The following is a 15,564-nucleotide window of genomic DNA, read 5'->3' on the forward strand; positions in this document are numbered from 1 at the left end:
GAATGAGATAATTAAAAACATCATATTTATATTAAGTAACCATGATAAGGCGTATTTCCACAGCCAAAATCAAACGTACATAAAAAAAATTAATTAAAAAAAAATACCCCGATTATACATGCCAGATATACGTTTTCATATTCTACACTATTAGTTCTCTGATTTTAGTTTTTAATTCGATTTGAGATGTGAGTGAGAGTTTTTTACTGTAGTAAAAAAGTTAGATGTGATTATTTTTTAGAGTATTTTACTGTAAAAAAACTCAAATTTTAAACTCAAATCAATGAAATGAACATTACCTTAGTAAACATTATCTACTATATAATCTCCTCGTGAATGTCTAAGCCAAAAGATCTGCTTAGCATTTTTTAAAAATTTATTTTTTTCTTATCAACGTGAAGCTGAAGAATGACGTGACGGAATGCGTCCTGGAAAGAGGAAAGAAAAGTTGGCCCGACCGAGTGGGTGACAGCAACGGAAGCTAGTGGGTGACAGCAAATCAAGCCCATGATAAACGTGGACATCGTGCCCTTCTTGAGATGGGCTTGTAATGGTTATTCCGCTCCAATGTCATTAGAGTGGCGAAAATAGTAGGAAATAGGCTAATATGAAAAGCTTAAGAAAGTATATAAGTTAATTTTTAGTTATAGAAATTAATAGGTCATAACTTGTTAAGTTATGGTTCATAATCAGATAAATTATGAATAAATTGTCAAGTTATGGTTCATAACTAGATAAGTTATGGACAATAACTTGTCAAGTTATGGTTCATAACCAGACAAGTTATGAACGAAAATAGTAATTTGACCTATTTATTAACTTATGTAAACTATTAGCCTATTAATTTTAATTCATCTCAAGTCTTGACCTATTTTTCTCTTTCTCCCTTAGAGTGGGATTCTAGTATAACATTATTGGGCTGTTACAAAGAAGATTGTGGGCTTTGTTCTTTCTATTGTGATTCACGGGAGGAAAATAACCCCATTCCACTAGACAAATATCTCCTGAAGTGTGTAAGTATTTAGATTTTTATAGCTTATTTTTAATTAATATTTTTTTAATTAAATAATTATATTAGTTAAAAATATATTAATTAAGAATAAAGAGTAAAAATTAAGACTCGTATCTTATTGGTAAGTTCAGTAACTCTCCTAAAACCGCTTGCTCCAGTCATTCTAGTGCAACAGAGTTTAATTGGGTGGGGTGGAGTGTCAAGGGATATTGCTTTCCATGTCTTTAGTAAGCCAATGATAGAAAAATACATATTCCTTATTTTAAATATAAATAATTTTGGGTATTAAAAAAATCTATTGAATGAGATAATTAAAAGCATCATATTTATATTAAGTATGTATTTCAAGAGTCAAAATCAAATGTACATAAAAAATAATTAATTAAAATAACATACCCCGATTATACATGCCAGATATACGTTTCCATACTCTACACTATGAATTCGTTGATTTTAATTTTTAATTCGAGTTGTATGACTATAATAAAAAAATTAGATGTGGTTATATTTTAGAATATTTTACTATAGAAAAACTTAAATTTTAAACTCGAATTGATAAAATAAATAACATCTTAGTAAACATTATCTACTATATAATCTCCTCGTGAATGTCTAAGCCAAAAGATCTGCTTAGCATTTTTTTAAAATTTATTTTTTTCTTATCAACGTGAAGCTGAAGAATGACGTAACGGAATGCCTCCTGGAAAGAGGAAAGAAAAGTTGGCCCGACCCAGTGGGTGACAGCAGCGGAAGCTAGTGGGTGACAGCAAATCAAGCCCATGATAAACGTGGACATCGTGCCCTTCTTGAGATGGGCTTGTAATGGTTATTCCGCTCTAATGTCGTTAGAGTGGGATTCTCTAGTACGGAAATGATAGAAAATAGGCCAATATAAAAAGCTTAAGAAAGTATATAGATTAATTTTTAGTTATAAAAATTAATATATCATAACTTGTTAAGTTATAATTCATAATCAGATAAGTTATGGACAAATTTATCAAGTTATGGTTCATAGCCAGATAAGTTATGGATAAAAACCGTGAATTATAGACAATAATTTATCAAGTTGTGGTTCATAACTAGACAAATTATGAATAAAAATAATAATTTAGCTTATTTATTAACTTATGTAAACTATTGACCTATTAATTTTAATTAATCTTAAGTCCCGTCATATTTCTCTCTTTATCCCATTCTAGTATAACATTATTGGGCTGTTAAAACGAAGGTTATGGGCTTTGTTTTCTATTGTGATTCACGAGAGGAAATTAGCTCCATTCCACTAATAAATATCTCCAAGAGTGCATCAAGTATTTAGATTTTTATCACTTATTTTTAATTAATATTTTTTAGTTAAATAATTATATTAGTTAAAATAATATTAATTAAGAATAAGAAATAAAAATTAAAACTCATACACTCTTATTGATAAGTTCAGTAACTCTCCCATTAAGAGAAAATAAAGTAAATAGCATATTTATAGTTAATATTAGTTGAGAAAATAAAGTAAATAACAGATTTATAGTAAATAATTAAAGTAAATAGCATACTTTAAAATTATTTGAAGTAAATAACAGTTTATCATGTACATGTTAATTTTACGACTTAAAAAAATTTATTTTCACGTAAATTTTCTTTTTAAGACTGATAAAAGATTTTTCTCTACATAAATAAAGATTTTTTACCAATTAAATATTTTTTTACTAGTTGCAATTGAAAAATTTACACAGGTTAGCTGCTATTTACTCTAAATAGTTTTCAAATATGCTATTTACTTATTTAATTTTATAAATATGTCGTTTACTACAATTTTCCTATATAAATTATAATTTAATGAGAAAATTGTTAAACTTATGCTTAGAGTGCATGAGTCTAGATTTTTACGTTTACTTTTAACTTTTTTGACTAATATAGTTATTTAACTAAAAATGATATTAATCAAGAATAAATTGTAGAAATTCAAACCCATGTGTCTAAAGGATACTTGTCTCTTTTTTCCTAATTTAATTGAGAAAAGTACATGGTTTGATATGGTTTGTGCATATTTAATATTTATGTCAAAATAAATAATGAAATGCTATTGTGTGGCTTTTTTTAAAATTTATTTATTAATTGAAGGATAATTATTTAGTCTTTAATAGTGCGGCATAAATAATATCTTTAACATAAATAATATATTAAGTAACGATGATAAGACGTATTTTCACGGTCAAAATCAAATGTACATAAAAAAGAATTAATTAAAAAAAATATACTCCCGACTATACATGCCAGATATACGTTTCCATAGTCTACACTATTAGTAAACATTCTCTACTATATAATCTCCTCGTTAATGTCTAAGCAAAAAGAACTGCTTAGCATTTTTTTTTTTAAATTTATTTTTTTCTTATCAACGTGAAGCTGAAGAACGACGTAACGGAATGCCTCCTGGAAAGAAGAAAGAAAAGTTGGCCGGAGCGAAACGACGTGATATTTGTCTGGTTTTGTCCGTGTAATGAAAAGCTAGTGGGTGACGGCAAATCAAGCCCATGATAAACGTGGACATCGTGCCCTTCTGAGATGGGCTCTAGTATAACGCCATTGGGTGGGCTTTGTTCTTTCCGTTGTGATTCACAAGAGGACATTAGCCCCATTCCACTTCTTTTCTACTGGAGAAAAGGTGATAAATATCTTTTTTGAATGCATGTTTAAATTTTTATTTTTTATTCTTTATTAATACCTTTTTAGTTAAATAATTATGTTAAATTTTTACTCGCGATAACTCTCCCATTAAAAGAAAATAAAGTAAATAGCACATTTATAGTAAATATTACTTGAGAAAATAAAGTAAATAACAGATTCATAATAAATAATTAAAATAAATAGCAGAATTTAAAATTATTTAAAGTAAATAGTAGTTTATTGTGTAAATGTTTATTTTATGACTTGTAAAAAACTTTATTTTCACATAAAATTTCTTTAAGACTAATAAAAAGATTTTTCTCTACGTAAATAAAGATTTTTTTACCAATTAAATAATTTTTAGTAGTTGCAATTGAAAAATTTACACGGGTAAACTGCTATTTACTCTAAATAGTTTTAAAGTATGCTATTTACTTAATTTAGTTTAAGAAATATGTTGTTTATTACAATTTTCCTATATAAATTATAATTTAATGAGAAAATTATTAAACTTATGCTTAGAGTGTATAAGTATGGATTTTTACGTTTACTCTTACTCTTTTGACTAATATAGTTATTTAACTAAAGATGATATTAATCAAGAATAAATGGTAAAAATTTAAACTCATGTATCTAAAGGGTACTTTTCTCTTTTTCCCTAATTTAATTGAAAAAAGTACATGGTTTGATATGATTTTATGTAGACTTAATATTTATGTCATTCTAAATAATTAAATGCTATTGTGTGGCCTTTTTGTTTTTTTGTTTATTAATTGAAGAAAAATTGTTTAGTTTTTAATAGTGCGGCATAAATAATATTTTTATCACCTTGAGTGATATTTGTGTTTTTTTTCTTTCCTTTATAATTACAATGAGGTTGGTTCCTTCGTTTTTCGTCATGCCCCTTTGGAACTCAAAAAGTTGATCTTGATTGAATGTTGTTAACACTTGCAAGGATTAAGATCTTTACGTTATTTTGGTCCACAAATTTTGATTTTGGCAAAATTTAAGTTTTTCACAGTTTTGATTCCTAACATAAAGCTGACTAAGAATTTCCAAAGTTTAACTTAGATAAAATTGATAATCTGCTCGCAACATAATATGTATCCTACTGATAAATGGATTATAAATTATAAACCCCATTATAAAGTAAATTTTTCTCGCCATTTACAAAATGATCATTTCAAAAGTTTTGAGAACACATTATTAGTAAACGAGACTCTTGCTTCACCATAAGGAGTAAGAGTGCCGGCCGTGGCGTAATTCTCAAAAGCCATAATTAAAGAGCGAGAAGTAAAAGTTTAAGCTACTAAAGTATGCATGTAATGATGACTTTTCCGCTCTTAAGTTATACAATAGAGATCCCAATAAAATCACGATAAATCATGTACTTTTCTTTTTTAGTTACTATACATAACAAGTTTCTACTCTTTGGGCTTTAACAAAAGGGTCCTTTATATAAGAATTTGAGGGGAAGTGAGAAGAAAAGTGAGGGAGAATAATTACATTTTATAAGATGTTGGACTTCTATCTTAAAATGTAAACATGTTTAAATGGAATAACTCAATATGTTTTTATGACTGTAATTATATTTGTATTTAGACGATGTGGGGCTCGGACATTTACCCTTAACACACTCTCGTAATATGGTGCTCCGCTAAGGAATCACTAATATTGTATTTTTTTTATGGATCGACCCAGCTTGTTTGAATAATAGGCTCTGATACCATATTAGAATTTAAGGAGAGGTGGGAAGAAAAATAAGGGATAAAAATTGCACTTTATACGGTATTAGACTTCCATCTTAAAAAGTTAACTTATTTAAGTGGAGTAATTTAGGGGGTGGTTGGTTATATATGGGATGGAGAATAATTGAATAAAATAAAATGAAGATGTGTAAAGACAACTGTAAGGTCTCGTTCATTTCGCGGATTCGAGTTTTCAATTCGAGCTGAGATGTGACATTTTTTGAGAGTTTTTTACTGTAGCAGAAAAAATTAGATGTGATATTTTCTGAGAGCTTTTTACTGTAGAAACCTAAAACTGAAAATTCGAATCGGTGAAGTGAACGAGACCTAAGTATATATACGAGTTGAATAGAATATTATAGTATTCATGATTTGGAAACGGCTCAAGATGCGAGCAATAATAAGATTTCAAAATTTCGTACTTTAAACTATGTCGTATCAAGTAGCAACCATGATATCCACCAGTAAAAAAGATAAAGCTAATAAACCAATTTTAACGAGTGACAGACATTAGAAGGGGAACCGAAAAAGAAAAAGGTAGAAATCACATATGAGATTATTAACACACCAAACCCAAAGGATGAACATAATGATTGGGATCATTAATAAGGGAGACATGCTTTGTAGCCAATTATAGCTAATTGAAAATTTTTGATACTGTCCCTAGCATATACAGATTTCGAGAGAAGGGGGCAGTTGGAATATATAAAAAGGGATTTTTAAATTTGATCGATTCGTCACGACAATAATAACAATAAAACTATTAATAATGCTAAAGAATTGGCCCCGGCAAAAAGATACAATATTATGTCGACCACATCGGATGCTTTAACAACTACCATAACATTCAAGAAAAGTGCACCGATATATCTCTATATAGATAGGGATGGCAATGGAAATCATCCCCATCTTTATTACCTTAAACTATTCATATTTCTGCCTTCATTCTTGTTTGAGGGGTGGGTCAGAATAGGGAATTTTTTATTAAATGAGACTTCTCCATACTCGTTTCATTTCTCATTATATAACAACTTAAAATAAAAATAGAGTAAAAATTCATTATAAATTTAGACTAAAATCAAAATTTCATGATAAAAACTAAATTCTTAATATACTGAAAATTGAATATAAAAATAATAACTAACATATAAACGAAAAAAGTTTAAAAACATCAAAATATAAACATAACTTATCCTTTCTTATTTATTCTTAATAGGTTCAATTTTTATTACATAGTTGCACTTTAATATGAGGACGGAAGTTAGATGGGAAGTACTTTCTCTGTCCCCACCCCGCCATAAATCGATGACTAGATTTTATACCAATCCCATCCCTTTCTCCGATTTGTTCTCCACCCCACCTCATTCAAGGCGAAATCCCGTCCCGTGAGAAATATTGTCGTCTATATATAGATAGCCACATGCACTTAAATTAAGGATTAAAGTTTAAATATTTCTTCTTTTGTCTCTAAGTTTATAGATTGTCTATCACTTGTGGTTTTCTCCATACTCTATTTGGAATGTAATATATTCTTCATTAAATAATATAAAAGCTTCATCATTAACGATCTTTATGATCATCAATCTTCTTTTTTGACTTCATAGAAAATCTATGCAAAAAGATGAATATATTCACCATATTATATTAAAAAATTGACGTTTTCCATTTCCAAAAATAAGAAAATAAGTGACATTGACATTCTTCTATTATATTGGGCTTTAGTCGGCTAGTGACAGTACATTATGTTAAATAATCTTTCTGTTGCTTTCATTTTGGATTTCAAGGGCCTGAAAATTAGTTATCATGCATGGAACATCAGCTTCATGAATTACAATACTTATACATGATTGTAATTTATAATTACCATGGGTTATAATTGTATATTATATACAGAAAATATTTTGTAGACATAGGATTATTGTCTTCGTTTTTCATTTTAAAAGGAGGTTTGCTGATTTTGGGTTAATTAAAAAGGTTAGAGAAAACACAAAGAGTTGTGAGATATATAATTTTTCTTTTATAAATATCTTTTTCATTATAGTAAATTACTGCAGCGGCTAAAAGAGGACTTAGTTTCACATTGAGAGAATTTAACCTTTATAAATTGTGTATTTGTTTATGATTTGTTTTTTTTTTTTTTGGGAATTTAATTGTTCTTAGTCTCGATAATATAGAATTAGAACACACTAGTAGAAATTTAGTATTTAACAATTGTTAATAACCGTCGTTAAATAATTAGATGCGGTTAGAAAAACCGTCGTCTAATCGTTAGTCGTTAAATGTCTGTGGCATATAACAACAGTTTATATCAATCATTAAAAATTACATTAGATGACGGTTTTCTTAGTAAACCGTTGTCTAATCTCGACAATAATAGACTTGGCGCGCATTTTAGAAGACATTTTTTTATAAAACCGTCGTCTAATGTTGAGATTTAACGACGGTTTTTGAAAAAACTGTCGTTATATATTCTTCCCAAATAAAAAAAATCGAGCTGTTTTTTTGTTGTCCCACGGGTTGGCCTATTAATGCCATATTTTATCAGCTTTTTGGCCACAATTCACAGAACCATTATAACCGCAAAACAAAATATTAAAATTTTAAATAAAAATGAATTATAAATATTAAATAATACAGCAATAAATGTCGTTTATGATTAATATTATAACAACATATTAATTAAATGTTCATATAAATTACAACGACATATAGTTTATCATTTTTTCTCTTTTTATTATTTTCAACACATGTCCATTCAACGTCTAAACGGATAAAGTTTGAATCATCATCATCAAAAATATCAACCTCGTCAATGGGCGTCAAGCCTCTACTCACCGATGGAATGTCGTTGCAATCATCATCATCCCATTCTCTATCACGAATAGCTCTTGGTTTCATGGGAATAACTAAGGATAACTCCAAATTATTAGGATCGATTGTATAGAAAACTTGTTTTGCTTGCGTTGCCAAAATGCAAGGATCATTCTTGTAGCCCATTCTTCGAAAGTTAATCACTATAGCACCGTCACTATCAATCTTCACATAATAATTGTCGGCCCACTTACACATAAAAAGTGTCACTCACAATCCGTAATAGTCAAGTTCCTATATGTCCTCCACAAAACCGTAGTAGGTCATTATTCCATATACGAGATTCTTGTCTTTTGTAGATGAAATATGCATAGCATCGGCACGGAGACTAACACCACTATTTTAGACCGGGTGCTTCTCATCTCTCTCCCAAGTGTAGAAGGTATAATCATTTATTGAGTATGATGTGTATTTCATTACTGTCGACTAGGGTCCTCCAGCTAGGTTAAACAAGTCTTCTGACACACCTTCATTTGCTGACTGGCGAATCTTAGAGTAAATGTGTGTCCTTATCCATGTTAACGGTGCTAAGCAGACATCAATGTCATTACTTGGTTAATTAGGTCAAGAAATCAACAAGGTCAACATTAGAAACTTCTGCTTAATACACAAGTCTAGCGGAAGATTGTAGTTTACAAGAATGACCGACCAAGTACTGTGTTTGCTGCTAAAATTCCTAGGCTCCGCACTAAATTCAGGATTCTTTGCATCAAATATCTTCCATTGTGGAGAATCGGTGGAGGTGTCGTAGCATGCCATCGTTGACCCTCTTATCATGATGCCAAGTTAAATTTTTAGCATGTTATGGATTTTGATATAATCGCTTTAATCTTGGTTCGATCGGAATGTACCATAACACCTTCACTGGCACACCTTTCTCCTGTTGGACGGTTTCTTACCTTTCTTCCACCTAGACTCGTGGCACACCGGACACGTGTCCAAGTCTTCACATTCTTTTTGATATATGACACAATCATTTGAACACACATGCATTTTCTCATATGTCATCCCCGTAGAGCTCAACGTCTTCTTAGCCTCGTACGTAGAACCCGACACTTGATTATTATCTGGAAGTGCATCGTTTATAAATTCTAAGAGTCCTGTGAAACTTGTATTTAACCACCCACTTGATGCCTTCAAGTTCCACAATCTAATTAATTCAGACAATTTGTTATATTTCTTACATCCACTATACCATGGTGTCTTCGCATCGTCCATCATCTTCTCAAATAACTCCGGTTGGTGCACAGATTCTTCCTCCATGTCTTTAATCATATCAACCATGTCACTTCTATCATCTTCATGATCAATATTAACGTCATTCCTCTCAATTCTTCTAACAGCCAAAGATAAACTTGGAACCTCTTCACCGTGCCATATCCATGTTTGATAAGTCCGATCAATGCCAATCGGAACAAATGGAATATAAGATCTTGCATCGATTGTCTTCTAATATTGCCACATTGCAAACACGAACAACGAAGAATATTCCCTTTCATTGTATTCTTTGCAAAAGAAATGAATTCTTCATCCCTTGCTTTATATCCATCACTCAACCTATTTGCAAACATCCATTTCCTATCCATTGCTACACAAAAAACCAAACAATAAATATATCGCTTACATAAACACATAAATCATACAATTACTCAAAACAACATATTAAAACCCAACACCCAACACCCATATTACTCAAAATCATAAAACATAAACAAAATTCATTATCTACATAACAAATTCAATACAAACAACAAAAACTCAACACCCATATTACTCAAAACCACAAAACCTAAACAAATTTCATCATCTATATAACAAATTCAAGACAAAAACTAAAAACCCAACACCCATATTACTCAAAATCACAAAACCTAAACTAATTTCATCATCAACATAAACAAATTTTATAAAACAACAAACACCCAACATCTATAATACTCAAACCCATAAAATCTAAGCTATTTTCTTCAATTTTTTTTTATTATCAAATGTATACAAAAAGGAAGAGAAAATTAACGAAATTTACTTGATGTTCTTCGCGGATTTATGGAGAAAATGACGGAGAGTGGAAGGAGAAGGCGGCGAATGGAAGAAAGAAGGGGCCTATTTAGGGTGGCAGCCCTGTTTGGGCGGAGAGATTGGCGGAATAACTCAGTGGGCGGGCATTTTAATTTTCGAGTGAATTTTTACGAAATGAAGTTTTTTTGGGTTAAAAACTAGATTCAACGATAGTTTTATGAAAACCCGTCGTTAAAAATACTTGTATTAGACGATAGTTTTTTAGAAAACCGTCATCTATAGTTGTCGTGTCAATCACCATGTTTTTAATAACAAGTTTAACGACGGTTTTGTATAAAACCGTCCTCTAATTAGCATTGTCAAATCCACAATTTTTGTAGTGACGTGTAATTCTTAACATATTAAACCATGCTCGGGAGGAAGAGAGCAAGTGACACATCAACAACCGATGATTGTGATGAGGATAGAGGTAAAGTAGGAATGGATGTCGGCCATACATGTCTTCCATAGTCAAAACATTTTTTTTTCCTCATTCAAAATTGAAAGAATTTCGGCTATATTTAGCTGCTTCTTTGACGAGATATCAAAAAAGAAAATCCACCACACAGACAACCTTTTCTTTTGTTGATTTTATGGATATACGAAAAGGTACAAACAAGACTAACAACACCTTTTGCACATTTGAAGGTCCCCCCACTATATATATATATATATATGTATGTATGTATGTATCTTCTTCTTTCAGTTTCATGGCCGACTTTCAACCACGCTTCTTTTCTCTCTTTTAATATTTGCAGAGCTTGTATTCAATATGGCCCACCAAACCGGCCTCTCGGAATCTTGGAAAAATGCTTTTAAAACTGAAAAGGAAAGAAAGGAAGAGAAACATGAATAGTTGATCAGATGTAGCTTGCCTTGATGGACTATTTGATCAATAATTGATAATGAATGATGATATTGTTGTGGAAGGTTCATTTTATTTGAATAATAATGTTAGTGGTCAGCTAGCTAGTAGCATGACAAGCTAATATCCTGCTGTTGTACGCTGATTATTTTCTTTGGTTGTATATGTACATGGGACAAAGAGATCAACTACCACAAGTTTTATATATTAAGGATTAAATTTTCAGTTATAAATATATGCATATATCGTTTTCTCGAGCCGTACACTCTCATTGAATTATATATATATATATATATATATGTATATATATATATGTGAGTGTGATTTGAAGGGTCACTCTAATATTTACCTATCAATAATATTATTTGACAGGTTAAAATAAATTAGATAATTAATAAAAAAAGTTTATAGTCATTAATGAGATTGTATTTTTATCATGCCATATAATTAAAATTTTATGTTTGACCATAGAAACATAACAATTAAAAACTCATACATACATACATCAAAAAAGTTATATTTACATGACTGGTCAACGCTGGACTTAAAACGTTTCTTATATATGAATATTTAGTTCGCTGATTTGAGTTTTTAATTCGAGTTGAGATGTAACTTTATGTGAGAGTTTTTTACTGTAGTAAAAAAATTAGATGTGATTATTTTTGAGAATTTTTTACTATAACAAAACTTGAATTCTAAACTCGAATCGATGAAATGAGCGAGACCTAAATATATTCACTCATTTGTATAAACACGCAGAGACAGAAATTGCGCAAAATTTTTCTTGAAAACTTGGTCATTTCTTTTCACTTTTCGTACCTGAAAAGTTAAAGCATCCTTGTTGTGTAGCTTTTTTATTTATTGGGTACGTAGTGAACCTAGTGATCAATATTTATATTTACTTAATTGTAATCGTTATTGTTATAACTTCTTAGTTAGTCATTGAATTCAAAAAAGAGAGGAATATTATATCTTCTAATAGCAGAAATTAATTAATTTGTATTTTATAGACTAGAATTTCAATAAAGTATTATTTTTTGTATTCTCTATATCTAGGGAACTTATTATCTGATAGGAAAGCACTAATAAATAATGGCAAATTCTAAACCTAACATCGTTTCAAAAACATATCAGAATGCAAATATAAATAGAATTTGATAAAAACATAATGGATTTCGGAAATATGTACTATCCTTCCTTCATACCGTACCACACAATTTCATTCATATGTGGTACAACATATCTGACTCATGAATTATTATTGAAAAAATTTAAAAAAGAAAACAACACGATAGAAAGAGATCATTCCTAATCCTTTCTTTTCAGAGAGGGGCCTAGGTAACCTGATCACTTCTTCTTTTTTTTTTTAAAAAAAAAAAATTTATTTTCATAAGTAAAAAAGAAAAAAAAAAAAAAAAAAAAAAAAAGATAGGGGCCAACTTTGGTTTGCTCAAGGGACCAACGTCTAGTGGTAGTCCTACCAAAAAAGGAGAACGATTCCTCGTGTCCCATTGTTCTCTGACTTACTTAGATTATTATTAGATGCCTGGAATAATGTGCCAGCTGAGGGGCCTTAACTACGTGTGCACTGATTTTGACCATTTTTCTAATAGTCAAATTCCATCTCAAAATTGCTTCATATTCAAAAGTGTTTTTTGGACAGAAATGAATCAAATGATCTGATAAGATAATCACTTGTCTCCTTAGGGGACAGAACTCCTCTAGGTTTTCATTCCTATGCGTGTCAATCCTTGATTGATTCCAAAGAGGTCATCATAGCTAGGAAAAAGTGGGAGAGATTAATTGGTTAATTAGTTAATTGAAATGTTGTTCTAAAAGGGGTAAATAAAATTGTGATTGTGATAGTATTGTAAAGTTAAAATTTTTCAGAAAAGATATGAAGCTCTTGTACATACATGCTTGGATAGATAGAATTTTCTAAAGTCGTAGACATATAGGCTTAGAAAGATTAATAATATGCTGACAAGTTGACGTTAGAATAATACCATGTGTATAATATATATTTTACATTTATAGAGGGAATGTATCTGAAAACTTTATCTAGTAGTATAGCAATAACGATTATAATTAAGTATATAAAAAATAAATTATAGATAGTTTTTTATATTTAGCAGTTAAATTTAATCAAAATTAAATCACTTTAAAAAAATATGCAAAACGGATAATTTTTAATGTTATATAATAATTTAAAATAAAAAATTATCAGTAATTTATTTTTTTAAAAATTTAATAGAGAAACTCCATGTACAGTAAAAAAAGAAGTGGAAAAATGAAGAAGAGAGCAACCTGTTTATAGTCTCATGATTGCACCGGACAGTTGAACAGTACAAACAGTGCAAGAGTTCAATCGAAAGGAAACTTTTTTTATATAATAACAGGTTAATCAAAAACTAAATTCTTGACAACCATCAAGCTTTCATCAAATCGATATTGACACTTTTTTATTGTTTGTCTTGGGGGACCCCCATACCCTTCTTAGCTTTGACTCATGATATAAAGCCAAACTCCTCCTCCCGAACGTCTCACAATCAATCTTGAGATTCATTGCCTCGTGAAATATATCATTGCACTTAAAGAAACATTGCTTTTTTGGTTTTCCTTAGCTTATCATACTTGCCACATGGAAAAGCTTGGAAAGTATGAAGACTATAGACATTTGAATTTGAGCACATAAATATACGTGTGAGAATATATTCTCTCTCTCTAGACACACGTAAAATGTATAAAATAAATAAAAAAAACTCGTTTCTACTACTGTATCATATGTCACAAGGAGAAAAATGAGACAAACTTAAGCATAAGCAACGACAATCAGTTGATAGATATTACTTTTTAACTTTGAAAGAAAACGATGTGTATAATTACTATTTTATAAGAAGAATCTTACAACAATAAGGTTCCTTAAAGGAAGGAAAAAAAAAAGGAAAAGCAAGAAGATCAAGAAGATCCTGCAAACAGCACTATCAGAATGTATATATTCATGTACTCCGAAGAGGGGAAAAAAAAAAAAAAAAAAGAAAGGAACTCACCACACCATCCAGCAGCCTCTGGTAAAAAAATCCTTTAATTTCGACTACTAATTAAGCTAGCTATGCTCTAGTGGCTACCTTTTCTTACTCTCCAATGTAACTCAACGTACATATTTGACCGCAAATATATATATATATATATATGATGCGTCATGGTGTTGTCATGCTTCTTATTCCGAATCCCGTTTTATTTTATCAAATCTACTTTTATAGATTACATGGTCTCCAAATTAACACTGCTACGTACCATGCTACCCCAGACAGTTTCATGCTTTCACGCTGTCCTCCTTTAATTTCTCTTCTTTCAATTATCTTTTTTTTTTCCCTTTCTTTTTAACTTTATTTGTTTTTGGTGTTGAACAAATTTTAGAAGAAGCTAGCTAGCTAGCTATATGCAGCAAGTAGCACATTATCAAAAATAACCCCACAAACTATCTCCACCGTCTGAACTCCCCGGCGAGTAGTACTCGTCTGATGGCGGCGGCGACTCCATCATCCTTGGCGGAGACAGCAGCATTCCCTCCGCCATCTCCACCAGCAAATTCGGCATCCCAAACAGCGCTTCCTCGTCCACGTACTCACCGTGATCGTACGACGTCGTCAACTCTGCAGTAGTAGTACTACTACTATCTCCGTGAAAAGATGCCGTCATTGCCTCCCGTGCCGCCTTCCTCCTCTCTAACTCGGCCCTCTTGGACGCAGCAGCCGCGGTGGCAGCGCTGCGAATGTCTCCGGGGGAGGTGGAGGCGGGGACCGGGTAGTCTCCCACGGAAGTAGGGAAGTTGAGGACGGCATCGCTACCTTTTAGGGCTAGCGCCGCCACGTCATAGGCGGCAGCCGCCATCTCAGGCGCCGGGAAGGTGCCGAGCCATATCCGGGTCGTCTTACGAGGCTCTCGGATCTCCGACACCCATTTGCCGCTCCGACACCGGATCCCCCTAAACCTTGCTGGGTGGTTAGAGCCGGAGGATGTTGAGGCCATGATATTGGACGTAGAATTTGGCTGCGTTGAAGAATATGGTGCAGTAGTTGTTGTACTCTCGCACGTGGGAACAAGAGGGAGAGAACAATGTTGGCGTAATGGTTGAATTGGAAGAGAAAGAGAAGAAGAAGAAGAAGAAGATGATGATGATGAATTAGGAGGACAGTCAAGGTTTGGTGATTGGTCGGTCGTATTGGGATTATTTTGGTCAGCCATGTATATATATAATTTATATATAGGTATTACTTATAAAATGAATATAGAGAGAGAGAGAAAAGAGGGTTATACTCATTGGATTAATGAGATTTTGAGGA

The 15,564-nt window shown here is 31.3% G+C and overlaps 1 protein-coding gene across 1 annotated transcript; it reads right to left on the reverse strand.

Annotated features, from left to right (window-relative positions):
• Positions 1 to 14,621: 14,621 nt before the first annotated feature.
• Positions 14,622 to 15,564, reverse strand: LOC21385357 (ethylene-responsive transcription factor ERF027). Its single transcript, XM_010088239.2, has one exon. The coding sequence runs from the start codon at positions 15,464 to 15,466 to the stop codon at positions 14,681 to 14,683; it is 786 nt and encodes a 261-aa protein (XP_010086541.1). The 5' UTR covers positions 15,467 to 15,564; the 3' UTR covers positions 14,622 to 14,680.

Source organism: Morus notabilis, unplaced genomic scaffold (assembly GCF_000414095.1).
Source record: "Morus notabilis unplaced genomic scaffold, ASM41409v2 Scaffold2017, whole genome shotgun sequence".
In the NCBI taxonomy this organism is placed as follows: domain Eukaryota; kingdom Viridiplantae; phylum Streptophyta; class Magnoliopsida; order Rosales; family Moraceae; genus Morus; species Morus notabilis.

Bases quoted from the DNA above. Each gene is read 5' to 3' on its own strand.
- LOC21385357 (XM_010088239.2), bottom strand. From the start codon at position 15,466: ATGGCTGACCAAAATAATCCCAATACGACCGACCAATCACCAAACCTT.